At 40.7% G+C, this 27,891-nt stretch overlaps 2 protein-coding genes across 2 annotated transcripts; one reads left to right on the top strand and one right to left on the bottom strand.

Moving 5' to 3' along the window:
* The first annotated feature begins 107 nt into the window (after nt 1–107).
* On the top strand, nt 108–27,732 carry BTLA (B and T lymphocyte associated). The gene is made up of 7 exons (XM_009981564.2): nt 108–130; nt 6,215–6,305; nt 23,197–23,505; nt 24,596–24,631; nt 25,310–25,447; nt 26,346–26,392; nt 27,366–27,732. The coding sequence occupies exons 2-7, from the start codon at nt 6,218–6,220 to the stop codon at nt 27,705–27,707; spliced, it is 960 nt and encodes a 319-aa protein (XP_009979866.2). The 5' UTR covers nt 108–130; nt 6,215–6,217; the 3' UTR covers nt 27,708–27,732.
* Nucleotides 11,080–17,275, bottom strand: LOC147529369 (uncharacterized). Its single transcript, XM_086616460.1, has 2 exons — nt 16,563–17,275; nt 11,080–11,110 (listed from the first exon to the last, which is right to left on the bottom strand). The coding sequence occupies exons 1-2, from the start codon at nt 17,273–17,275 to the stop codon at nt 11,080–11,082; spliced, it is 744 nt and encodes a 247-aa protein (XP_086472586.1).
* Nucleotides 27,733–27,891: the final 159 nt, after the last annotated feature.

Raw genomic sequence — 27,891 nt, 5'->3', positions numbered from 1 at the left:
GGATGAAGAATACATAACTGCATTTAGGCCACGTTTATACTGATAATTAGGTTTAACATTTGTCATTTACATAGGCTGGACAGCAGAGACTGGAGGATAGACAATCTGGGGCTGTTCTGCTTAAAGTCAGGTAAGGATTACTTTTTTGCCCATCCCACCACTATTCTCTTTTTACAAGAAGTTTGGAATTTGTGGGTCTTCTGATGGTAGAGGCCACTTCTTTCATATTCAAAAGCAGATGGCACATCTCACAAGTAAAAGCATAAGGTTCAGGCTCTGAGACAGAACACAGAGAGCCACTGCATCTGTCACTCAGGCTTGACAGAGAGCAGCCTCAAGACCAGCGTCACCCCTGAAGCTAAATGTTATATATTAAGTATGCTTCAAAAAGTTCTGTTCTGTAAAATAGAAAATTAAGTATAAAATAGAAATTATAAACAATTGCTGAATAGCTATATCAGTCCCTTTAAGTTTAGCTTTTGAGTGTCCCAACTCCATGCTCATTTTAGTTTTCAGAAGCCAGAAACATACAAAAATTTAGTCTTGCAAAAAACCATCTGTTTTGCCAGAGTATTTCTGCTAGACCTGGAGGAGGACACAAGAAAGATTATTGGTTTCAGTTGGTATGCAAAGCTCGTGTTCAGCTGAGCCTAACGAGCACAAGCAATTTAAACTGATTTAAACTGGATTTAAACTGAAAGAGGGCAGATTTAGGTTAGATATAAGAAAGAAATTTTTCACTCAGAGTGGTGAGGCAGTGGAACAGGTTGCCCAGAGAAGTTGTGGATACCACATCCCTGGAAGTGTTCAAGGCCGGGTTGGATGAGGCTTTGGGCAACCTGGTGTAGTGGAGGGTTTCCCTGCCCATGGCAGGGGAGTTGGAACTAGATGATCTTTAAGGTCCCTTCCAACCCTAACCATTCTATGATTCTATGAATTTAAATTTCTGCATGTTTTATGTGTATCTAAGATGTACTTAGCTCCCTCTGTGTGTCTTCTCCTGTCTAGTAGTGCATAGGAAGGGGAAGTAAAAGGGAAGGACTGCTGAAGTGCAGTGAAGTGACCAGTGCTCTCATACATGCTCCATGAACACTAAAATACGAGCACGCATTCACTAGGAAGTTTCTACTCTCTTTCAGTAGAGATACTTTTACTTTGTCCTCCTATCTGATCCTTCTGTTCAATAAGAACAATTGTGTTCTTCAATTTTTTTTTTTTTTCTTCAATCTTCAATTTTCTCCTAACCAACAGTGCCTTACAGCAATGCAGTGGAGAGACAGTATCATTCAGCAGTTCTGTTCAAAGCAGGAGGAAAATAATTATGAGGTTTAGAGGTTCTTAGGGGGTTTTCATATATTGGTTTGCCTCAAGTGTTTTTTTTTTTTTAATCTGTCCTTCAATGTACAGAATAGCTCCCAAATTCACTGCAGTAGACGAGAACTCCTTACCTTAATTCTTTTGAAATTAGCTTTAAATTGCCTCCTGTTACTTCTGAAGCCTGTCATTACCGTTAAGAAAATCCAATAAATAGAATGCTCATTCTTACACTTAGTGAAGTGTTTTATGTATAGTGGATATATATATATAGTAGATTCTTAACCAACTCTGTACTTAATGAACTGACACCCCTTGTCACAGCGTCCAGGCGCATGCACCAGGTTCTTAAGTCCAGACTGAGCAAGATGTTTGTTGATTTAACAAAGCTTGGCTCATCCTATTAAACTGAAATTGCTAGGGAAAAAGCAGGGAGATGCAGAGAATCTCCTATTGTGGAAAAAGAAAAGAACTTGGATAGAAATGAAGTAGCTGATCCCTCCTTTAACAGGGAGCTACGGTAGTAAGACACGAGAACAGGCTGCAGGGGACAGCCATAGCTCATGTGGCAGCGCATACTACTGCAAGCTGCATGGTCACTAGTGACAGGCAAGGAGCTGGATGGGAGCATGAATTGTTGTTGTTCCTTGAAGATACTAAAGCTTCTTCAGGTGGTGTAACAAAAGTCATTTTCAGCAGACTTCCTGGAGCCCACTGTCTAAATGCCATATCTCTCTATATGGTCAGAGGCCAATGCCTAACCACCTGCAAGCAGGGAAAATGCAGCCCCCAAACACGACCTTGTCTTGTCAGAAGAAAAGCTGAGGTGGAACAGAAGGAGCATTACATAGTTGTTTGTTGTTTTGTTTTGTTTTTCCATTTGCATTCAGTAAAGAAGCAGCAGACGTGACAAAGTGGACTGAATAAAGTGAAGAAAGTTTCTATTAATAGCAATCTTCAGGTGTTTAAGACTATCCAAATTTTACTCCATATTTTGCAAGCTTCTTCCAGAAAATACTGTCCAATACACAGAGAACTGTGCTAATTGTTGTGTTTGAATTGCATTGAATTACCCGAGTTCTTTAAATACTTGGTATCTGTTAGGATTCAACAGAGGTCTGATTTGCATGTTGCGAAGTTACTGAGTTACTGAAGGTAGTGGAAATCAGTGCCATCTAGTGACATCTTTTTCTGCCATCTTCAAATGATATCTCGTCTTGAATTAAATGCATATGCTCCTCCCTCTCCTAGTTATGCAGGGTTTTAGATTAGGACTCCTTCTTTTGTTTGGTAAATAGTTATTGTGTATTTACTCAGTATTTACTATCCTTTGAAACGTGCTTTTAAAGCAAAACTAGAATATTTTAGTGTCTCAAATTCAGGGACTAATTTTCTAAAAAAATTAGAGTATAAGTTTGAAGATTTAAAACATCTCACTTGTAACTTAATGATATCACGAAAATAAAAAAGCTCCCAAGAATGTCTCAAAGAGGTAATAAAACCTTAACAAGAAAACATGAAAAACTCAGGTTCTTTGGTGTCTTCCAGCAGATCCTCAAAAAAAAAACCCTTACCACAAAACCCCACAACCCTGCTCTGAAGCAGAAAAGAGATAAAGGAAATGCTGAAATGTCAGTAGTGATAGTAGAAGTCACATTTGCCAAAACTTTAACAAAAAAGCTCCAAAAACATAGATGTGTGTCCAAGATATTTACTATTAAAAATACAAAGTAAAGAATCCTCATAAGCCACATAGTGTGTGGCACAAGGAATATGTGCTCCTTCCTGCCACTCTGACCCACTCCACCTCTCCTGAAAGGCTAATGTAAGGCAATACCTGTCTTACAGTTCAGCATATTTCCACAAAGTTGCCAACAAGGAATTGTCCACCTTGAACCTCAATCTCAAAACACTGTAGACAACAAGCAAAACCTTGTCTTATTAAAAACCCTCAGTCAGTAGCAAAGGATTCAGCCCAAAACAATTCCTCTAATAAGAATACAGAGATTAAGTACCAACTACTAATATTACATTCTTAGCATAAACTTTGGATAACTCAACATTAACACAAGCAGAAATTACACTGCCAGGAAACACATCCCTCAATGACCAAATCTACTATCTAAGCTAGCTATGGATTCGGCCACTAGATGTCTTCACTATATAGAAATACAATCTGTGGTACCAGTATTTTGTCTCAAGTGGAAGCATACTATATGTGCAGTTATTGTCTTTCATAAATATTTTCCATTTATATTGGATTGTAATTTTTGTAAGGCTATTTCAGTTTCTCACAACGATCAGTATGATTGTTCTGATCATCATGTATTTAGCCAGACACTTCCAGCCATGAAATTATAGAACCATAGAATGGTTTGAGTTGGAAGGGACCTTAAAGATCATCAAGTTCCAACTCCTCTGCCATGGACAGGGACTCCTTCCCCTAGATCAGGTTGCTCAAAGCCTCATCCAACCTGGCCTTGAACAGTTCCAGGGGTGGGTGTCTTGGTTTCAGCCAGGACAAAGTTAGTTTTTCTTTTTAGCAGCTTTTTAGAGCTCTGTGTTTTGGTTTTAGTCTAGGACTCACTGTGAGAAGAATGTTGACAGCACACTGATGTTTATTGCCAGTGCTGAGACAGTGAGGACTTTCCAGCTTCCCGTGTTTTTGCCAGAGAGCAGGAGTACAACAGGCTGGGGGGAGAGCATAGCCGGGACAGAGGGTCCACAACAATCACATCTGTATGATTTGAACTTAGACTTAGGATTGAGGGCTGAGTTGGCCAATGAAATATTCCATATCATGCAACATCACACCCAGTATATAGATGAAGGTTGACCATAAAGAAGGGCTTTTGCTCTCTGGGGACTGTTGCTCTCAGAGTGCTCTCTCTCTTGTTCTCTTTTCCGGCCTCTCGCTTATCCAGAACTGTGGTGTCAGGACTTATCTGTTTGGGGATCATTTGCCAGGACAGGACAGATGTTGCTCACCACCTGGTGACCAATTACACTATGCATCACTTGTTTTTATGTATTGTTATTATTACACATATTTAGTCATATATTATAATTATTACTTTTAATTTTATATTATTGTTATTATTAAATTGTATTTATCTCAACCCACAAGTCTCCTTCTCTATTCCCCTTCAATTCTCATCCCCATCCCCTGGGGGTGGACGAGGGTGAGCGAGCAGCTGTGTGGTGTTTAGTTGCCAGCCAGCCTAAACCACCAAACCACCATAACAGGGCATCCACAACTTCTCTGGGCAACCTGTTCCAGTGTTTCACCACCCTCAGAGTGAAGAATTTCTTCCTTACTAATCTAAACCTACCCTCCTTCAGTCTAAAGCCATTTCCCCTTCTCCTATCACTACATGCCCTTGCAAAAAGTCCCCCTCTAGCTCTCTTGTAGGCCCCCTTTAAGTACTGGCAGGCTGCTATAAGGTCTCCCTGGAGCCTTGCTCCAGGCTGAACAAGCCCAACTCTCTCAGCCTGTCTTCATAGCAGAGGTGCTCCAGGCCTTGGGTCATCTTTGTGGCCCTTCTCTGGACCCGCTCCAACAGCTCCATGTCCTTCTTATGTTGCGGACCCCAGAGCTGAACGCAGTACTCCCAGTGGAGTTTCATAAGAACAGAGTAGAGGGAGGGTATCGCCTCCCTCTACCACGGTCCAGATTCTTCCAAGTTTTTCCAAATTTTGGAAAGCTTTTCAATTATTTTCTTGAAAATATTAGTTTGAAAAAATCCTGATAATTTAGATTTTTGTTAGAGCATGATAAGCATATATTTTGTCTAGAGAGCTTGAAACGTTTAGAATAGAATAGTTCAGTTGGAAGGCACCTAGAATGATCCAACTGCCTGACCACAAGTTAGAGCATGTTAGTAAGGGCATTGTAAAATGCCTCTTTGAAGCTAACAGGCTTGGGGCATCGATCACCTCTCTAGAAAGCCTGTTCCAGTGTTTGACTACTCTCTTAGTAAAGAAATATTTCCTAATGTCAAGTCTAAATCTCCCCATTTTAACACAGGATTTCGTAACTGTGTTATTTTCTTACCCGGTTTATATTTGTGGTTCTTGTATTTGCATTAGAAGCAGAAGTGATAATTGCTGTCTGAAAAGTTCCTGTTCAGCCTTAGTTTAGCTCTAACTTTATGAAGAAACTCTGCATTGACAGAATTTTGTGAGAAGGTTCAGCTAAATGGCTCAGCGTTTTAGAAATATTTAGGGGGGAAAGATGTTGAGGACATGCTGAAAAAGAACCCACAAAATCCAAACCCAAATTACTTGGCCGTATGTTATGAGGATACAAAGACTTAGTAGTAGAAGCAATCATCTCTTATAGTGCAGATCATTGTAAATTAATCTACAGCAATTTAAGACTATTCAGACATGTGTTTCTGACATCTACCAGGTTGTGAACAGTGAATTTGTTCAGCTTCTTAATTTGTTAATGTTGAATTAAAGTAATACACAAGGACTTAACAAGTTTAAAATACTGTTGTGCATCCCTTCTCCCAGCTATATCACTGCTTGTAAAATCAAAACCTCAATTGCAGAAGCATTTTTCAAAAAAAACCCACCAAAACTGCAGCTATGTTTGTGACACTGTAAGGGGAACCAGAGAAGGGTGAAAGATGTCTCGCCTTGACTTGCCGAGGAGTTCTGAGATGACGTGAAATGATCAAGCAGTTCATGTTTCAACCATACAAAAGACAACTGCGTCACCCGTCAGATATTTGCAGATAGATTGCTTCCCCGCCCCTTTCTGCACTCTTGGCAGAAGAACTAGAGAAGAGAATCAGCTCAGACATATGCCCCGGGTAAACCTAACAGGATGCAAGAGGCCATCTGAACTGCGCTTGTTAAACCCACGGGAACCTCTTCTCTCTACCATGCCCAGAGAATGAAGGCTCCTCCAGTCATGCTGATAAAAAGGGTCCTACTGTACATCCTTCTAGAAATGCTGGCTCAGAGCAACTACCAAGTTTACGGTAAGGTGTGGTCTTATAATTTAACCTGTCTGTAGTTATTGCAGAGGGAGAACAGAAACCAAAGCGGTTCTTAGCGTACCTTGGACATAACGCGTCTTATTTTGTTACCATATCAGAGACTTCTAATTTGATTAAAGACAATGATGATGACAATATTTGAGAAATATTAGGTAACAGTCTAGACCAGAACTCTAGCATTTGGGGACAAAATACATTTTGCTTTGTGGCCAAAGACTCTGCCTTCAAGGGGTTTGACAACATTCAAGCCTCTGCTTGAAATCCAGGAGTCCTACTAGCTCTGAACTGGATGCAGCAAATTGTCTTTACCAGAGAAGTAAGTGTACCTTCAGTTATTTAGCTTAGTTCCATCTAATTTTCATCCTGCTTTCAACCTTGAATCTCCACAGTTTTTAACTAGAGAGGTTCCCCTAATTTGAACTGATGTGAGAACTGTACTGTGCCCAGTGTACTCCTCGTATTTTTACTAGAGATTATTTCATTTCAAGTTCTTCCCCGCTAATATCATTTAGGAGACATAAATTTTGATATTGAAGGGAAGACAGTCATATGGAAAAGATAACAACTACTGTAATGGAAGCGCTCAGCTGCTGTTGGTATATTTCAGATGTATCAACCGATAAACTGATGAAAAGAAAACCATTTGTTATAAGGCAGTGCTAAAATTACACAAAAATTGGCTATGTGAAGCTTAGTTGACATGAATGACTAACTCTGCAAATCTATAGCATCTTTTGACACTTCTTGTTTTTATAAATCAACCACATTATTAATAACTAATAGAAAAGGTTAAAAAAGCATTCGGAGCATCTGCCTGGGAAAGGAAACCCAAATTTTTGGCTTAAAAGACATGAATTACCAGGTCAGTTAGATGCAGCTGTATCTTAATCAGGGTGCGATCTGAGCTCGGGGAGGCTACTGAACCGCTTTACTTTTGATTTTCGATTGAATAAACAAATATGCTTCCGAAGGGGGTGTACCTAGAGCTGGTAACCTCCTTTGTACCCTCGATGGAAATATCTTCTTTTCTTGTAAGAGTTAACTACTATTTCTGTTCACTTCATTAAGTCTGCCTGTGTTATTAGTGCCTCACACAATCGCTTCCTTTCTGCATCGTCCTGTAGAGTTCATTAATACATGGAAAAACCCTCCATCCTCTCCTGCCAGGTTTCTAGATACTGTTTTTAAAATAGAATGCAATTTCTGTTATGCTGCTTATAGCATGTATTTTGTTTACACATAATTTATTTTACTATGGTTTATTTTCTGATCTACATTGAGGTCCTCTAAGAACAATATTATTTCCTTCTATACACCTTCCATATTACCACAAATCTCAGACTCATGTTTATAGGAGCATTTCAGAGAGAAAAGTTTTGCAAGCCAGTCTCTACAGAACCTTGACGTAAATGTGGTTTTCTAATATATTTACATTTTAGCTATAAGTTTTCCAAGCTTGTTTGGTTTTTTTTTTTGTTTTGAAGTAAACTGAAAATTGAAGCCAATTTATTTAAGCTTTGTATGTTGCAAATCTGTCCAAATTTTCCCTTACTCCTAACAGAAACAAAGTTGACTGCTCAGATTTCATAATCAAAGCAATAACAAGCAAATCTTTTCTAAATTAAGGATGGAGAAGTAACCTTGTTTCTGATCAGTCACAAGCAGGAGGACCTTCTCCTCCCTCGCCCCAGTAATTTTAGTCCAGTTGGAGCCTGTCTCCTTTGTAACACCAAGGAACAGGTTGTTCCCATCCAGTCTCAAGAAGCAGTTGTTGCTGTCTGGACAGCATACACAAAGTAAACGAAGCATCTCATCCCAAAGAAAATAAAACCCAGCAAACCTCCCCTCACTCCAAGAAGCCCCAGCCAGTACCTAAGTACGTACACACATGCCCACTAATAGTGGGCATGGTTCTTGGCTCAACTAGCACCTTGCTTTTAGTCCTTCTTGTGGGATAGCCTGCGTGTATTAACATTTGGCCAAACAGAAATTCTCCATCTTAAAGTTTCAGACATCAAAATATAAAGGCATGTTTTCCACACTTACACTGCTTTCGTCAAGGAATAGTTAAAAAATGATGCAACCCCCCATCAGCTACCTCAGCAAGCAGGTCAGCCTTACAAATACTACCATTGCCAGTAGAAAAGCCAGAAAAAACAACAAGAAACCTAGAAAATCCTTCATTGTACACCAAGTAAACAGAAAAGTATATTACTGTATCTTTAAGACAATATGGGAAAAATTAAGTGAAAAGGACAAAAGCTTAAGTTTCTATTAGCAAAGTAACGTTCTTAAAAAAAATCCAAATTGGGATACAAATATTTAAAATTACTGAAATGAAATTTTACACCATTCTTTGAAAAGTCTTCTCTGAAGCCGAGAGAAGTCTGAAAAAGGTCTATCCAGGTATCACTTCATATGTCTTCTGAAGTGATTCTCTCTCTAAGCATACTTAAGAATGGAAGTAATTAAGTATCTTCTTAATTCAAGAAGGGAGCATATTTTTCCATGAGTTCTTCTCACAGCCCATTTCCTTTTTGGTTGTTAACACTAATAAAGTCATAAAGATGTCAGTGTTAAATGTGGAACCCCAACAAATTTATGCACTTTCACATGTAGTTTTTGTGCCATGGCCCTAATCAGAAACTTCCCAGAACTGAGTTACAACGATTACTAGTGCTTCGACATGTTCACAGACAGACCCAAACACAGGATTCAAAACTAACTGTAGGCATATATTTTTCATAATTGACATTTTAGACCTTCAGCCATTATCTGCCTCAGAGAATGATATATATGACACATATTTTATCTCATCCCATGTTCCTTTTTCTTTTTTTTTTTTTAAAGAGAGGAGAGAGGGAAAAACAAAGTAAAAATAAATCCTTTTGAAAACAAATGCCTCAGAAACGTCAATTAATAAGTCCTAGTTTACTGAAGTTGTTCTTAGATGACCAGGTGTGAATGACACCATTTATAATTTGAAGATTAGAAGGCTCAACTTTTACCTATTATTTTTCTACTAATGGATTGAGCTAGCTAAATGGAAAAATCATCTCCATTAAACCTTTTTTGTTTGCTTAATGAGTCACTATGTTTTCTAGAATGTAAGAATGAGAAAAAAAACTCAAAATTGTTTTTTATAAAACATTGTAATGAGTATTTCCCTATTGTACAAGTTGTGGAATACACTCTTTCGTTTGAAATCCTTATCCTGGCTGTACATTGTACAGAAGTACGGAAGATTTCCTTACCTGTGCAAATCAGTTCTTGGTGCAATAGAGCCTAGTTCACTGCAGCCTGTTCAGGAACACACTCAGGTGATCTAAAAGAAAATGCACGTTTAGTCAATCTGAATCTTACTGAGGAGTGTAAGTTTGAAGCTGATACATAAAGCTCCCTTATGTTACAGATTCTTTTACCCTCTTGAAAACTGCACATTCAGATATTTGTCATGACCACCCATATATGTGACACTAAAAACTTAAGACTCAAAATAGGACCTTGTAACTGGTTTCAGGTCTCGACTCGTAACAGCATTAAAGAAAGGATAATGAAATTTGTCTTGGAAAGCCGTTGCATATATAGAATATAACTGGTAGGCAGTGTCTCTACCATTGGCTTCTCATAAGCCTCAAGAGGCAGCAATCAGAAAAAGTTGAGATACACTGTGATGGGAAAAGTATGCCAAGCCACATTTGTACTCATTCATTAATTGAAGTTCAATTCACGTTTGTCTTTCTAATGACAACCAATGAAAATAAAAGTTTCTCTCTCATTATCAGGTGTGTTTTCTTCCTTGTTAAAAAAACCACATCCCTCATTCTTTAGAATATTATGGTTTATGTTGTTGTTATTCCCTAATCTTCACTGACACCTATTCTTGCCAAATAGCCCTTACAGGAAATCTGTAAGAGATATTTTAAAAGTTTGCCTTAAATATTTTGTTCTGTATAAAAGAGGTCCCAAATGTTTTTCTTTTTAAAAGGATTTTCTCCACTGCTTTTTATCCACTTAAATTTTCTTGCCAAGTAAGGTGTAATTTAGGAGAGAGGAAAGGTTAATTAGAGATTTCAGGGCCTGTTCATTATGAATTCCCACACTTATTTGCTAGAGAAAAAAAAAAAAAGACTGGATTATAGAAAAAAGCTTTCTCTAGCTCAGATTTTTAGTTATTAAAGTTCAAATAATTCAAGCTATGAATTTCCCAAAGCCTGAGAAAAACATTTAACTCTTTTTCACTCTCTTCTGATGGTATTGTCCTAGAAGGTCCCCACATTGATGACTAACAACATTTACCAAGGACTAGGTTTCTTCCTACCAAAACGTTGAAAGCCTAAAGCCCAAGTCATTCAGCCATCAGTCATTAACAAGTCACAGAAACATACAAAAGCAATTGTGATTATTTTTCATGGTCCAAGCATCGTCTTGTAGCAATTAAAAAAAAAACAAAAACCAACATTAAAGGCAGCCTAAAGTCCAATTACTTTAAGCATCTGAAAAGAAGGCCCTTTTGCAGGCTCTGAAGACAGTCTACAAATTCTCATACACACTGAAAAGCAAACAGTAGCTTGTATAGCTCCTGGTTAGGAAGTTCAAGAGATTGCTCTATTTGACTGGCAGAAAAAAGAGGAAAAAAAAAAAAAGGGTAAAAAAATAAAAATCACTGAATACAATAATGGTGTTTACCTAGCACCCACAGGCTTCTTCCAAGGGATCCACAAATGCTAAACAAGAAAAATCAATTTTCAGTAAACTAAATTTCTTCTACCAAGTCTATAGCTACACTGGAAAAAAAGAAAGAAAAAAGTGCACTACAAACTAGAAGAAGTTGAAAAGCAAGTGAAACCTAGTAGCCTCAACTCCCACTTTTTTTTTTAAGGGAGAAAAGGAAGAGGATTTATATCTAGAGTTAATTGACAGCAGGCTGCCAAACAGTTTCACCTGAATCAGCAGCCAGAAATGAAAGCTGAGAGCCAGCAGGTGTGTGCAGACCAGTGTTACGCAAACTTTTATCTGAAAGTGCCTCTGAGGGTCTGTGGGACAGGTGGGGTCAGGCAGTGACACCATTGGGCTGGGCAGCAGCTGCAGTACAGGTTTTCTCACGTGCAGTTCCCATAGCTCAGTGGCATATGCCATAAGTAACCTTGTGGAGAAAGTAAGGGCATTGGAGTCAGGTCCACTTGGTGGCAGGGGATTTTGCTCTGGAAACATGATTTGACCAAATGTGATTATATTGGAGTTATACTAGTAAGTGAATGACCATCACCAAAAGTGAATGATGACCACCACCAAAAATGAATGATGATCATCACCAGAAGATGAAGAAGCAAAACTGTGGCGTGTGTTGGCATGAGCACTTGGGAAAAGAGGAGAAACACTATTCAAGTTCACCTGCCTGGGAGACGTACTAGCGCATTTTATTTGAACTCACTTAAAAATACGCTATATGAGAAAAGTAATACAAGTAATATCAATGTCAGTGGAATCCTTTTTCAAAAATCAAATTGTAACCAAATAAATCCTTTTCTAGCAGTGGAACAGCTCCTTACGACTTAATTGGTAGTAAGGTAGAAAGTTGTATAGGGGAATGTTTCTCCTTGTGATATCAGTGTAAGCATATAACTCTTGAACTGCTTATATCTTTCACCTACAGACAAAGACTGCACTAAAACCAATCTAGAAGTATATCCAGACCTCATTAAGGCTTCTGCCCAGGAAATTTCTGTATTCCTGCTCAGGGTGTGGCTGCAGATTAATTCAAAATCTTCTGCGTACCCAGTATCACCCCTGTTCCCACTCTCTGGGAGGTTCTGCCACCGCGTGTTACTCTAGGTTACACTGACCAGTGCGAGACAATAATTTCTTTGGAGCAATATTTAACATTGATAAGACATTTTCCTTTCCAACTACCTACAGAACTAATGTTCATCTGGATTCATGAGGATTAGTAACCCTGTCCCAAGTGAATGCTGTTGGATGCTTAGAATTTGCTCAATGTTGATCAGGTGATTTTTCCAAAAGTGGCAGTGGGCAGTGATGTATGCTGTGTTGTAAAAGCACCAGATGATTTGAAATCAAAGAAAACATGACATTCCTGCACCGTAAAAAGATCAGACTGAAAGAGATAGAATTCCTGTCCCGTTCCCTGGTTAACAATGACGCTGAATGAGAGAGTGTCACTGAAATCTGTTTTAAAACTTTGAGAGAAATTGCACTTTTGGACCTTCTAAAAAAGTTTCGGTTTTGTTTTGGGTGTGGTTTTTTGGTGTTTATTTGTTGTTTGTCTGCTTTTTTTTTCCAAAAGAGAATTTTGTAAAAGAAAACTGTATGATAAAATAATTAGATGAAGGACATTAGAAAACATCTGTTCTGCAGAGACCTGCATATTGTTCTGGAAATAGCTGTTACATAGGATTAGATCAGAAAGAAGGCTGCTATCAGGGCACAATCCTATTTATAGAAACTTCCTGAAGCGTTATCTTCCGTGGCAATCATTGCTCAAATAATCGAAACCTCTACTTTCTAATTTGAGCTCTTAGTTTCCATTTTCAGACTATTGATAATCATGTGTTGCTCCTGCGGTATGACCAAAGTAGATAGGGCCTGCTTGCGTGAAACCAAATAATGCTTTCTTTTAATCAGAGATGGAAGAATCTAAGTGAAGGGTAAATGACCCTGCTCCATAACTAAAATATGCCTTTCAGAATGATTGTCCTATTCAGGGGAGCAGAAGAGGGACTGGATTACTGCGCAGGACATGCTGACCTAACAACTCAATGCTACCTCGTGAACATGACCAGGTTCTAAATGTTCGAGCTGTTGCTATTGCAATATATTTGTCACATCATATACATTGCAATAAAAAAATACCTAGTGTATATTTAATATATTAAATACTATATTTATTTTGATCACATTAAATATCATACAATATGTTAAATGTTATATTAAATATATTAAATATCTTGCTGTTGCTACCACATCCAGATGGATGGTCCCTGCAGAATTTCTCTTCCTGTACACTACATGTTTATTTATAATCAGGAGCTACTATCGAGGCAATGCTGTGGCAGAAAGCGGACCATGAGCATATCTTGCCTAACAGTGGAGGCCATATAAGAAATGTCTAACCCCAGTGCTCTGTCTCTGCCAGCAGCAAGAAAGGATGTTCAGGGAGAGCACATGAGCAGGGCTACTTTCTGGGGTCCGTTCCCCTCCTGTCTCACCAGCAATGGAAGAGTTGCACTGGGGACATCAGCATGTACCTCTTTCCCAAGGCCTTTCAGTATCCATTTATGGACCTGATGTCCATGAACTTGTCTACATGATTACACGTACTGACAGGTTAGAAGGTAAATTCAGCTATATTATCCTGACGTATGCCAGTATAGGCTAGCTCTCAGGGCCCCCAGTGATTCAAACTCTACAGGCTTCAACAGAAACCAGTTCCAGTATTACTGTTTTCAGTCAGGAAGTTTTTCAAACTATATAATCAACCTTCCTTACTTCACTTTTAGCCCATTATTTCTCCCCATGCCTAACAGAAACATGAAAAAACAGATCATTTCATTCTTCTTTTATGTCTTTGCATGATTTTATTGTGTCATTTCCTCTAATTGCTTTTCTTTAAGTGAAACCACCCCAAGAATTTCAAGGTTTCCTTTATGGCTGCTTTATCACAGAACACAAAGATTATCACGTCCCCTGTGTATCTTCTTGAACTGAGCCTGTCTTTTTACAAATAATTTCTCTAATTTATCTGGCAAATCTAATTTACTGCTGGTAATCTATTGACAGCTTTCTCTCTCCACTAACTAGTGAATTAATATTTTCTGTTTTACAATCAATATATTTATACTTGATGTGTTTTCCTAAGTGCGTCTCATTCTCTACCATGACTTTTCCAATGTCGCTCAGTTCCTTTATGCCTCTCCTTAATAGCCTGACCTTCTTTATGCTTTTAGAAGCTTCCTTCTTGTCTCAGTGAAAAGCTTGCTCATGATTTAGCCCAGATACTCTTTTACTGCACTGCTGTACTGTAGATGCTTAGTGCTTGTACTCTCATTTATCGGATGGACCACCAGATCTGTTTATGTCCTTTTCCTTTGTCTTTAGGTCTAATTAGTTCTTACATCTAATTAGTTCTTTACGTCTAATTGGTTCTCCCAGGTGTCTAAGCTTACTAAAGCTTTCTTTGCCAAACCCAACTACTGTTATTGAGCTGCTCTCCTTCCTTCTCTTCTTAGGGATACTGAATGAATTAAGGTTTCTAGTTCACCTTGGTTTTTATCCAGACTTTTTTTCATTAGTAAAAAGACATTGTTTGTACCTAGACCTGTTGTCCTCCTTGTTCATTTTCTCATCTCCATCCAAATTATCTAAATGTCCTCTACTTGCCCCTTCCACAAGGATCAATTTTAAAGACCTTGGACAAGTAGCTTACCTGTGTGCTTCTGTCACTCTACTCACTCCACTTCAATCCTCCTTTAAAGCCATCCTAACTAAGGGAAAGTTGCTAATCAAGGATGATTTCATATTTGGACCCCTCAAAGCGGAAACTTCCCAGGATGCCAAGTTCTGTGAGTAGATAAGTTTCTCTATTGTACATGGCAGAGACATATCAGAGACCACAGTTTCTTGCGGTGGCTACAAATAACAGCCTTACAGTGAGTAGGCTCTTCATTAGCAAGAAAGATCAAGCACATTTTATAGGGCAAAATGAGAAAAACATTACAGATTTAGGTTTTGAGGCAAACAAGTGCCACTGAATTTTTAGACACCTGTTCCCAAATTCACCTTAAAGAGAGTAAATCAAAAAATCAACATCAGCTCTGCCATAATGAAGGCTATGAACCCACTGATGCTCAAAACTCAGTGTTGCCGAGTGCTCTACAATCTGTTCATGGCATGGAGTAGTCTTGAGATTAGTAAGAAGTCATAAATGAAAACTGTTAATCTGGCTGTCCCAAGCTCTATATAATCCAGGTGTGCTCTACATAATCCAGGTGTGCACAAGGATTGCTGTGTCAGATGCATACGAAATCCTGGCTGATGGTGTAGGTGAGGTGTTTGGTGTTGCAGTTATGTGCACTGGCTGCCCAGGGCCCAGGGGTCCCTTGAAATGGGACTGGCTGATGATGGACAGACCCCTCTGCTCCCCACACTGCTCTTTCCTCCTCTACACATTTCTCTTCCCTACAAAACTTGCCTTCAATATACTTTACCATTTTTTCTACTCCCTTCTATTAATCAGGAGATACAGATATATTTAAGATTTCTTTCTCTGGACTTGTGAGCAATCAATCTCTTCAGTGCACAAGCACTGTACTGTAAGACAGAGCAGGGAAGTAGGAAGCATATGGGTATCACATAGTCTTTTCTTACTTTGACTTAGTCAGAGAAGTAAAGCACCACAAGAAACATGAATCTTTAATAAAAGGCTGGTACATTCAATACCAAGATTCAAAGTTAAGATGACTTATTGTAGCTTGAACACTGAATTTAACAAAATGTAACAAAAACAAAAAAAAAGACATAAAGTATATTTGCATTAAATACATTAAATATAATTCTTTTCAATATTACAATTATAATAAACTCTACCAAATAAAAGCCTTTATTTCTGCAAGTTAACAAGAATTGTGAAGTAAACGATGATCTGAAGTAAATCTAAAAGTAACAGAAAGGTCTGTGAGAAGGATGACACAGGAAAACTTGCTACGTGCATTTTATGTTGCAGTGCCCTACTGTGGACGGCCCAGAGTCATGAACATACACCAATATGGTTAAAAGATCATGCTCCGTTTATTACAAACAACACACAGGTTATATAGCGGAATGTGGCGTGACACGACTACATACTACAATTGGCTTGCTTAGCATAAACACACTCTCGTGGGCTATAGTGATAGGGCAGCGCTAGCAGAACACAGGTAATAAGCTCATCCCTTCAGTCTCCTCATTGCGGTCATCGGAGAGGCATCCAGGAGGCGTGCATCTTGGCAGGCTATCAGTCTACGTTTCCTTTTAAGGCCATTGAGATAACTTGAAGGACAAAAGTAATCTAGTTGGTAACCTTGTGCTCTGGGGCCCAAACAGGGATTGTCCATACCCGAGAGAATATTATGGCCAGTCTCGGAAAGGAATTCCTCCACACTTCCCCCTTTCTGTTTTTGGACAATCCATAGTCCTGGCATTGCTTTAAGGAGGACCCGAGAGGCGCACTTCAGGACACACCCTGCTAAGAGAATCATAAACAGCAATGCAACTAATATCGTTATGCCTTGTATGATTAATCCTTTTATCCAACCTGGTATGTTCCAACTACCAAACCAGTTTGAGAACCGGTCATCTCGTGTCGTGATATGATGCATGTTACTTTGAAGATTTGCAAGTTGCTTATGAATGCTTTGAGAGTGGTCAGGTAGGTCCATACAGCACATGCCTTCAAAGTCAGTACAACCATGGCCTTGAGCTAACAATAAAAAATCAATAGCAGTGCAATTTTGCAATACAGCATGCTGGATATCATCTACATCAAGCAATAGAGAGGTGAGAATATCAGAGGTAAGATTAAATTGTTTCAATGCCCAACAAGCAAGCTTAGCCAACTGACTATTAGCATTGCCGTCAGAGGCTCCTAGAAGGAAGACAGATAGTGCTGCTATTTCAGCTGGATTCAGCAGCTGCACGTTGTCATTACAAGTGCCGTCAAATTCTTTTAGGCTCCTCTTACCCCGACTTGTTCGGGTTGTTCGTTCAGCTTGAAAATCATGAATGCTAGGGGCAAAGAGAGTTAGGCGACCCAAACAGCAAGGACCACCGATAGGTCCTTGTGGAATTCCGGGCCAGGCACGATCTTCACAGATCAGAAAAATTCCGGGGGGCAGGAGCGTATCATGTGTAAATACTTTCCCAATGAGCGCTCCAGTTTTTACATTTCCCCACATTGATGTGCCGGACACATTGAAACGCGGTTTACCTTGGAAGAAGAAACTGCGTCCTAATTTAGTCTAATAGGCTTGCTTCAGCGTTTGGAACCAAACCACTCCAGAGCCATTTAGAAGTTGGATAGGAGGGCGAATGATGTTACATTTCGCGCTGTGACTCATAGACTGGTTCCATAAACCAGAAACATTTTTCCATGTCCCTGGTAACAAGCTACCTAAAAGATCAAGTTCCTGCAGTCCTGCAGGGATGGTCACATTGAGTGATCTAATCAAGGCAGCTTGGACTTCCGATCCTACATCAAAAGGCCAATCCCATCCACTACAGGCTCGTCTTACGCCACTGGGTTGTTGGTATGAGAGGGCAGAGGCATTGACGAATCTTTGAAACTCTGTAATGTTAGTGCTATTATTTGGCCAAAAGTATTGGCACACCAATAAGGCACGTGCGAAATGGGTCAGAGGCACTTTGCATAGATAAACAGAATTGCGAGACGTTGGTTTTGTTAGCCCAAGTGACCCAACTTATTCAGTGTAGTTAACGTCTGTGCCACTTCAACTCCTGGTGCAAATATTGAAGCTGCAATGATTTTAGCTGGTTTCCCAAATTCTGCTCTGGAATTGCACTAGCTATCATAAGCGTGCGTGCTTTGCCTATTCCAGGTGTGTCTATGACTTAGGATCATGGTGGTGTTAGGTAAATACATTCCTAAGGTTCCTATAGTGCATAGATCTCCCCTTATATGCGAAGGAATACCGTAAGCTCTACTATAGCCCTACAGAAGCAGTTACTAGCGTTTTGTTTCCCTTTCTGGGAGTCTTACCATCTCGACTATGCCCAAGATTCCGCTGAGCAGGAGGGTAACAATCAGCAGGGTCATCGCAGAGAAGAGAGGCAGGCACAGCACCTTCAGGGCGTCCCCTGTTTATCCACACAGTGTGCTCTGCAGCCTCCCTCAGCTCCGCTCTGAGCCATCCCTTTTACACCCTCAGCAGAGTCTATGACAAAGGCACTGACACGGCGTTGCCGCACGCGTGGCCAGTGCGCGCAACAAGGCTGCCCAGTATGTGCTCTGCTGGCTAACAGCGTTTTTTGCAAATCACAACATGTTGTTCAATAACAATCCTCCTAGCTTCTCTTTTCAAAGTTACGTGCTCACAATTAGGTCCAGTCAGTAATTCTTTGTCATTAATTTGGTACCAGTTAATTCTTTTCCTTCCAGTAGCTACGGGTGGAATCCATACACCTTCCGATCGGAGAAAACACACAAAGCATATATACAAGCAACTTTCACACACATACTATACCTAACAATGAGAAACATAAGAACAGTTGATATATTAACATGAAATCTTCTATTACGAGTCTGTCCATTTGAACCATTCTCCTCATTCGGTGTTTCTGTGATCTCTGCTTGCTCTGCTAATTCTTGGATCTTCCTTTCTCTATTTGTAGTTTCAAAAGTCCTGGCTGGCTTTACGTTTCTTGCTGGCAACCAGTACGGACCTGTGGGAAAGAGAACACGAGCATACCCTCTTCCCCATGCAAGCAGAGACACAGGGCCATCCCATGAGTTGAGCCCAGTTTCTTATAACATGCTGTTGATTTTTCTGCAAAAATGGCGCTGGGTTTAAAATTGTGATCCACAGCCGTAGTATGTTGCCTAGAAGCAGACAAATGAAGAAAATTTAAAACATATGTGGCTTTGTCCAAGGATTCTTGCTGGGAAATATACGGAAGACTGCCCCCTTTTTTTTTTTTTTATCAAGCATTTGTTTTAACGTTAAATGAGTTTGTTCAATAACAGCTTGTCCCATAGGTGAATGAGGGATACTGGTAGTGTGAGTCACTCCCTGATCCTGTAAAAAGGCACCATACTGGATCACTGTCTGTCCCAATTTTCTTTGGTACTCCCATGGTTTTCTCCAGTGTGAGCAGTAGCAACAACAAAGGCAGAAAATATATCAACAGGTATATGTACATATTTAGATCGAAGAAACGATTGAATATAAGTAATATCAGTTTGCCATAATTCATTGACACATAAACCTTTTGGATTTACTCCTGCTGGATTATTTGAAGGCACAATACGCTGACGGTCAGGGCAGGCGTGTACAATCTGCTGAGCTTGATCTGCTGTTGGACCTGATGGGAAGTATCATCAACCACGAATTGACAAACTGTAGGACTAATCATCATTCCTTGAGGCAGTACAATCCAATGATAGTGTTGGGTGGGTTGTTCATCGTTAAGTACTGGAACTGAAAAGGCAAATCTAGGACAATCGTTAGGGTGTAAATAAATAAAAAAGTAAAAAGGTAGAAAAACCCAGTCTTTTAAATCAATCACCATCAAATGCTAACATTCTGGAATCATAGTAGGATTTGATACACCCGGTTGTAATGCACCCATTGGTGAAATGATTGCATTAATAACTCTTAAAACTTTTGACGTAAATCTCCATTTTCCTGATTTCTTTGGGTTAGCAAATATTGGAGTAATCCATAGGGTAGTGGAGGGAATTATATGTCCTAATTTGAGCTGTTCATCGCCTAATTTTTGAGCCCACATTCTGACACCCTTTATTAAATCTGCAATTGTTTTTGCCCGATTTCTGATAGGATCAGGAGCTTGCCTGTGCAAAAAGTATTCATTTGATTCATGTCAATATGGGACAATGGATGTGCAAATAGATTGCGAGGAGTAGGGTGTGCTATTCAAGATAAGTGATTGTCTTAGTTTAAGATCTCTGTGAAATGCAAAAACGTAAACCTGCGAAATGCCTCATGATGCTGCCAACCACCAGTGATACACAGAATGCTCTGTCACTACAGAGCAGAGAACTCTGGTGACAGTTCATCATGATGCAAAACGAAATAAAACGAAATTGTAAAAAGGTAGAAAAGGATGGAGAGCATAGATGCTGGAAAGCACTCTTTAGATGGTCACCTTCCGCTTCAGGATTTTTCAGCCATTTAAAACATCCTGTTATAACACTGCCAATAGCTACAGCTGCCCCAATATTGTCACCAACACTGCTGTATACATGGGCTTGGCACGTGCTTAAGAGGATATCTTCAATTACTAACTGGAATAGCAAGACATCTGCAGCAGCTGGATTTTCTGTTTGTCTCTGAACTGCTGCTTGCAGCCGATCAAGGAAATGTTCATAAGGTTCCTGTGCTCCCTGCCGAATGGAAGCAAAGGAAGCCTCCCCTGTCCCAAAAAATCAGGGACACGTCTTAATGCTCTCATAGCCAATTCAGTCAGTTGTTGGAAAGCCACTTGCTGTAACCCTGCCTGTGCCTGATTTTGACATGTGACATTTTATTCATCCCAAAATGTTTAGCTCTCGATTTAAGAAATTTAACACCTATAACACTTTAGCTATTGTTTCATTGGGAGATTTCCCTGTCATTCCCCCTTTTTGTTTTAAAGGCATATTCTCCAAAGTACCATGTGCATGTTCTATGATTGGTTGCTCAGTAGGATTGTATGGAATACCAGTAACATGCTCAATACCTCATGATGACAAAAATACATACGTCTGATAAGAAGTGTATGCCAAAGTTCCTGCAAGCGTAAACCACGAGGATTAACACCATTCACTGGTGGCATGATCATATTTTAACAGCTAGTACACAATTGTACGATTGAGCGGGCTTGTTGTCGTGTTAAACCAAATTGTCACCTAATAGCATTAGCCTTCTGATGGTAGCAGTCATGCAAGATTTTGCCTGCATTAACAAGTTCGGTACCAGAGCTGCACTCGTGAGAGGCTCAGCTCGCCTGTTCCCTTCTGCTATAGGCCTTGGAAGCGTGGTGTGCGCTCGCAGATGTACCATGGAATATGCATGTTTACGGTTTTGCAATACTGATATTAGCTGTTCAAATTGCTGGAACAAAGGAGGATTAGTTATTTCCCGCGATGTCGATCGAGACGATCTAAGTTAAAATGTGCTGTCTCGTCGTAAAACTCGGGCCACGGGCAGCGGCGAGGCGGCCGCTCTCCAGGCTCGGCCTGCGGCGGGGGGGGGGGGGGGGGGGGGGGGGGGGGGGGGGGGGGGGGGGAAGCGGCGGCGGCGGGGTCCAGCCCTGCCTCGCCTCAGCCGGGCGGGGGAGCGGGGGAGCGGGGTGGGGACGACGACCCAGCCGCCCTGTGCCGGCCGCCCCGCTTGTTGTAGCTGTTGCTGTCGTTGTTGTCGTTGTCGCGGCTCCGGCCGCTTGCGCTCCGTAACTGCTGCCGACCCCTCCCGCCGAGGACCATCAGCTGCAAAAGAACTGGCACGCCAGAGGAGGGCAAAGCAGGGTTAAGTTTTGGGTGGCAGGACGCTCTTCCTTGGCCCGACGACAGCGATGACAAAGCCGTACAGTCACCACCCCCCGAGTTCCCTTGGGCTGGCACTTCCGCTTTGTGCCCAGTTGGCGCTGGAGGGGCGGCGGGCACTTCCTCTGCTGTCCCTGAGCAGGCTGGGGGCCCCTTAGGCTCTTTAGACTCAGTTTTTTGTTCTGACACAGTTTCTCCCAGCCCCTCGGCTTGTTTCCACACCTCAGTGATAGTAGAACAGGTGGGAGCTCGCATGCCTTTTGTTGGGTGTAAATGTCCGACCCCAAAGAACTGCGCAATACGGGAGGGTGGCGGCGGCTCGTGCAGCTCGCCAGAGGTGTTATCCGGCTGCAGGGCTTCTATGGCCGCAGCAGCAACTTTTCGCTCAGCTTTGATCTCCCGTAAGGTGTTAATTACGACACGCCACGTCTGTCCCACTTCTTTTGCTGTTTTTTCCTCTTTTCCTCCCGCTAAGGTGGTCTCCCAGAGATGTTCCCCCACTTCACGCCATTCGTCAACATTAAAGAGTAGCGGACAGGTTTTACAATGTCCATTTGCTTTCGCCCACTTAATGAGGCTTTCTATTTCCTTAGGGTTAACCGTTTCTCCTCTCTTAGAGAGTATACTGGTTAACAGCTTGATTGCCGCCTCCGTTTCCATCGCGGTCTTACCTTGCAGGGGTTCGCTCGGCCGCTGCGAAACTTTCCAGGCTCCGGCGATTCTCTTCGTCCCGTGCCCTTCCCTGCTGCACGTCCACAGGCTCCCAATACCGTATTCACGAAGCTACGGAGACTTCCGCATTTAAGCAATTTTTCCGCATTTAAGCGACTTTTTCCGCATTTAAGCGATTCCAGGGTCCCTGCTCATGCGCCACTTGTTGCAGTGCCCTACTGTGGACGGCCCAGAGTCATGAACATACACCAATATGGTTAAAAGATCATGCTCCGTTTATTACAAACAACACACAGGTTATATAGCGGAATGTGGCGTGACACGACTACATACTACAATTGGCTTGCTTAGCATAAACACACTCTCGTGGGCTATAGTGATAGGGCAGCGCTAGCAGAACACAGGTAATAAGCTCATCCCTTCAGTCTCCTCATTGCGGTCATCGGAGAGGCATCCAGGAGGCGTGCATCTTGGCAGGCTATCAGTCTACGTTTCCTTTTAAGGCCATTGAGATAACTTGAAGGACAAAAGTAATCTAGTTGGTAACCTTGTGCTCTGGGGCCCAAACAGGGATTGTCCATACCCGAGAGAATATTATGGCCAGTCTCGGAAAGGAATTCCTCCACACATTTTATATATTCTTTCTAAACTATTACATTTCTAACTTGACTGAGACATAGAAAAAAAGGAAAAAAAATCATATCAGAGGTAGAAAGTGCATTTTAAAAATCTTCCTAAAAATGGGAGAACCAATAGACTTGATGTTATCTGCTATCACTGTCCCATATAAAGATCAGATCTGCTGCAAGTTGGCAAAGGAAGTCTTGAGCAATGAGAGAGAAAAGAAACTGTGATTAGTGTTATGGGGACTAGATAGCAGACCTCCACCAACATGATTTTTGTTATGTTTTTCTTCTCTTCCAGGATTTGATGCCACTGACTGTCCAGTTGAAATTCAAGTTAGAAGACACTCCCAGTACAAAATTAATGTCGGGAACTCTTTGATTATAGACTGTCCAGTTCTCTACTGCAAGAAAAAGCCAGACATGCAATGGTGCAAGATAGAGGTGACTACATGTGTGCAACTGAAGGAGGGCAAAGCAGAATGGAAGTCCAACGTGTTTACTCTGGAGGTTTTCTCAGTTCATCTGAATGATAGTGGACTTTATCGTTGTCGAGCAATAATGGACTCCTTTTTCAGTGAGAGCCATACAATAAATGTTACTGTTGAAGGTGAGGCCCCTATAATATGAAAGAGCCCTTTTGAACAAAAGAATGCCACATATAGAAAAGCTCATGCATGCTGGACGATGGCTCCTCCCAATATGTTTAACTGGTAGCACAGCTGTGCTGGTACTTATCACCTTCTTCATGCTTCTATCCTGCCTCTTAGTAGGATAGAAACAAAAGGAAAGAACAAAATAAAGAAATAACAGGAGGATCTGGAAGAGAAAAAGCAAAGCTGTCAACACCAAACAGCCATTAGTGGACTACTCAACACTAAAAAATATCAATTGGAACAAAAAAAGATTGTGAGAGGATAGCCTGGTTATACATCACACGGACTAGATTGGATGCAAATGGTCCTGTATAGCAGTCAATGAGGCCACACAACAGTAAAAAAGACAAAGCAATTCAAGCATCTGGTTGAGAATGATGTCTCTTGCAACAAACAGAGAGAAAGTATAATTTTGTATAGCACGAAGTTCAAGAGCAGGAAAGATTGCAATAGCTTTAAATGATCTTAAGGGCAAGTGAGGCCTTCACATTAACTTAGCCAGGTAGGATGCCAAGTCTAGATTATGACGAGCCACCTCTACCCTCCTCAATGTTGCTCTGCAGCTAGAAAGTGATCTGTGTGGTCATAGTGTCCTACTGACCCCAGGCAGCTGAGTTGCAAGATTGTTCTGTTGCCAGTTCCTCTCCTGGTAAGTCAATGAACTTCAAAAGCTTATTTATTGCCACACAAAACGCTGCAACAGAGGGAGCAATATCAAAATGTATGGCTGTAATGTGCTAGCAGACACAGTATCTGCCCAGCTCATGATGCGAGTTTCCTTTGAAATATATTCTGCTGACACATTTATTTGAATGCCAAAGAGGTCTAAAAGATAGAATTACTCTATTGGCAGTGGAAGACCAACACGTTATTCCCTCTCCCCTCGAAACACCCTTCCCTTTGCTTGTTGCATTTTGTTCCCTCTTCCTTCAGCAGATTGAAGGGGAGTCTTGGGAAGACTTCAGTACGTGGTGCAGAGAGCACAACTGCAGTGCAAAATGTCAGGTTGCTGTTTCATTTCCTTGTCTTGTTTTTCTCTTTCAGAAAAGTCTGCAAACATTATCACGATTTCACCAGAAAGTAAGTTCTGATTCTTATTCCCTCTTTAAGAGAAAGGAACTAATCTGTATTGCTATGGATTTCTGGTTAAAGGGTTTTGTGCAGTCAAGACAAATTTAAACTCATTGCTAAACTGCAGTTGCTTTCTTCCTACTTGAACGAAATACAGTCTGTCAAGGGTCGCAGTTTTCAAGGCTTGGACTGTCCAGCATTCAGCATAAAAGGGACAAAGCCAATCAAATTACCTCCTGGTAGTATACTCTACACTTCTGACATGCTCTTCAGTATCTCAGTGATATATGGTTTATACTTACAAAGAGTTAGGAATCGTGCTACGTCATCACTGTAACATAGCCTGAAGTATGGTTTTTACTCACAGTTGGTTATTGTTCATGATCACAATCGCAAAAATGTATTGGAAGTTCAGAGCAGCACTCTAATTCTGACCCTTTCTTTGCTTCTGCCAGCCTTCTGCCACGCATCATTCATCAATTACACTGTCTCATGCACTTTTCCTTCCAGTATCATCATACTCTGTAGGGTGGTCATAGAGATAAGGTTATCTCATGAAATGCTGTACCAAAAGTACATTAAGAAACCAGTTGCATCAGAAAGACCTAATACTTCAAAAAAAAGAAAAGAAAAAAGAAATGCCAGTCAAATGTTTCTCTACGCTAATACATGATAATGCAATTTTAGATACCACTAGCATGTCAGAAGAGTCCCAAGAATCTGGAAACTACAAGATATTGCACATTATTTATGCTTCAGTATCCGTGGGTCTATGCTGTCCATTCATCATTGTATGCATGTTTTGGTGTCTAAGGAGGTACCACGGTAAGTAATTTTACCATCTAACCTTTGCCTCATATGCTTTGATTCCACTCCTTTTCACAGCTTCACAGAAGTTGCATTCAAAGCTCTATGAAAATCCCCTAATAATTACCCCACCTGATTGCTGAGATGCCCTTTTTGAGTGTGCCAGGAGGATACTGAATCTTTAAAAGTTTAATTTGCCCGATGTATTGCTCCCTTCCAGAGACAGACGTATGGAAGTAAAGTAAGAACAAATAAAAATCTCAGACTTTATAAGAGTTAGAAATTTTTCTTCTGTTTTGCAAATAATCAAGTTAGAAATAAATTGGAATTTTAGCCATGCAAATGCAGTCAAGCTCTATCCAGTTACATTTTATAATTCCTAGTTATCCAATAGTAACAGTTTTAATCTCTCCTGCTTTACAGGAACTCTCACACAGGTCCCATGTCCTAAGTCAAGAATGGAACTTGGAGTCCCCCTTACCTTAATTTAAATGATCTCACATTTGCCTATTATAATTTCATGGATTTTTTTTTTTTAGTGAAATGAAATTATTTCATCTTCCAAAAAAATTTAACATGCTTGCTTGGCCTTAGGATTTTCAATGCCTTTTTCTCCCCACACTGTTCACTGAACACAGACAAAACTGGCCACAAGCACACTAGGAATTTTTCTGCTCCTACTCAGAGGAGCTCTGTGGAACACAGAAACTCATTCTATAAATATACATTCTGTGTTGATCAGCTTTTGTCAGAATAGCTATTCTCATATTCAGTTTGGAAAAAGATTTTTATTCTTTGAGGTCCACTCAACAAGGCAAGGACTCCTGTAGCAATTAACACTCTTTCCATAAGCAGAAAGGCACCTTCTCAATGCTGATTTATTGACTTTTTTTTTTTTTTTTACTCTCTCTCCCAGCAAAGCAGAAGAGAACTCCATTAACCCAACAGACACAAGAGAGCCTGGTATGTTTAAATTTTTCCATCATCAAAACCTGACCACGTCCTGCATAACCATGTACCGAGAACAAATCTTTGTGTAGTACAAAATGTGGCATAGGATCAGATTTAGTGACCCTCTTGCTGCCCGTGTCCAGTGTGAGATATTACCACGGCTGAGCTGAGGGAAGGAACCACAAAGGTACTTTAGGCACCTAAATCCCTTTCAAAACATACTAAGTTGCACCTAAAGCACCTGTGTTGATGTGGTTCAGACTGTCTGCTTGAGTCAAAAAAATGACACACAGAGAGAGGAAAACGATTAAAAATGACTTTCATATGTGGCTAGCATGGATTCACACACAGGCCTTGCAATCAGTTCCAGAGAAATTAGATGGGCAGAAGGCTGAACGGAAAAGATGCGACTGGAGCTGACAGCTGTCAATCACGGGGGCAGTGTTAGTAGGGATCAAAGGGCATCAGAGGTTGCAGAGCTCCCAAAGGGCCAGCTGGAGGAAGGAAAATTAAAAGCCATATATTCTAAGTGGCTAGCAAAATGAATGTCAAAAGAGGACTTCATTAGAGAGAGATGAATTTATAGAGGAATTTGCGTATTTTGGAGAAGGAGGAAGATTTATTCAGAAAATAATGAGACAGAGGATAAGAAGCAAGAGATCAGGAAATGGGAGAACAGGGGCAATGAGGAAAAGGTGGTCTGCAGTTTGGAAGTGAAAATAAGAAAGATTGGCATCTTGCAAGAAAAGACATGAGAGTTTAGGAAGGGAAATGGAGAAAGGCAGGAGATACAAGCATGACTTCTAACTTTATTTCAAAGATCCGTATACAATCCAGTGACCAGGTGAATCCAATTCACCTATGCTCAAAAGCAGTTTAAAGGGGATAAAGCAACTTGAACAAAATCTTACACGCCTCTTATTTAGCAGGAGCACAGGCAACAACCAGATATGCACAGAGCCATACCTTGTTTTGTTTTCTGCAGGTCAGAAGTCCAGCAGCTGCTCCATCCCACACTGCTGGGACAACTCAAGCTTCAGAAGAAAGCTCCTCACTTTACTATTGCTCCATGGCAAGCCCACTGCAGGCCTTGCATGGCAACGCAATTTATGACAACGATGTCCCTCCCCGTAATGCTCAGAGGACAGCACCTAATGCACCTTGCAATGATCCTGTTATTCCTTCCATCCCTGTTTTACTTGAAAGCTCAGATGTCCTCACATATGCTACACTAAATCACTCTGCTTCTGCAGAAAGATGCCCGAGAAGGGAACTAACTGTAGAAAATGAACTTACAGAATATGCCTCCATTAATGTAAATAAATAAATGTGGCAAGGACTTCTCCAGACAACCATTTTGCATGCAGTCCCAGTCCTAGCTTCCCTCCAGGATGTTGTTCCTTTCTCTTTCGGGAAAAATTCCTTTTTGTTAAGAACTACCTATGGACGTTCCCCTGTAATGTCAGAATTCAAAACACAGCCCGTGTTGATGGGTGGGTATTTGCACTGTG

Source organism: Tauraco erythrolophus, chromosome 1 (genome assembly GCF_009769465.1).
Source record: "Tauraco erythrolophus isolate bTauEry1 chromosome 1, bTauEry1.pri, whole genome shotgun sequence".
NCBI lineage: Eukaryota > Metazoa > Chordata > Aves > Musophagiformes > Musophagidae > Tauraco > Tauraco erythrolophus.
Note: the sequence above shows the minus strand (reverse complement) of the source record. Positions and strands in the feature narration are given on the sequence as shown.

What these genes read in the sequence shown, in the direction of transcription:
- BTLA (XM_009981564.2), top strand. Translation starts at nt 6,218, where the DNA reads ATGAAGGCTCCTCCAGTCATGCTGATAAAAAGGGTCCTACTGTACATC. An exon ending in GAGCAACTACCAAGTTTACG is followed by an intron (nt 6,306 to 23,196) that starts GTAAGGTGTGGT and finishes CTTCTCTTCCAG; the next exon opens with GATTTGATGCCACTGACTGT. An exon ending in TATCACGATTTCACCAGAAA is followed by an intron (nt 24,632 to 25,309) that starts GTAAGTTCTGAT and finishes ATGCAATTTTAG; the next exon opens with ATACCACTAGCATGTCAGAA.
- LOC147529369 (XM_086616460.1), bottom strand. Translation starts at nt 17,275, where the DNA reads ATGTGGGGAAATGTAAAAACTGGAGCGCTCATTGGGAAAGTATTTACA. An exon ending in TTTATGATTCTCTTAGCAGG is followed by an intron (nt 11,111 to 16,562) that starts GTGTGTCCTGAA and finishes CTTTTTTTCCAG; the next exon opens with TGTAGCTATAGACTTGGTAG.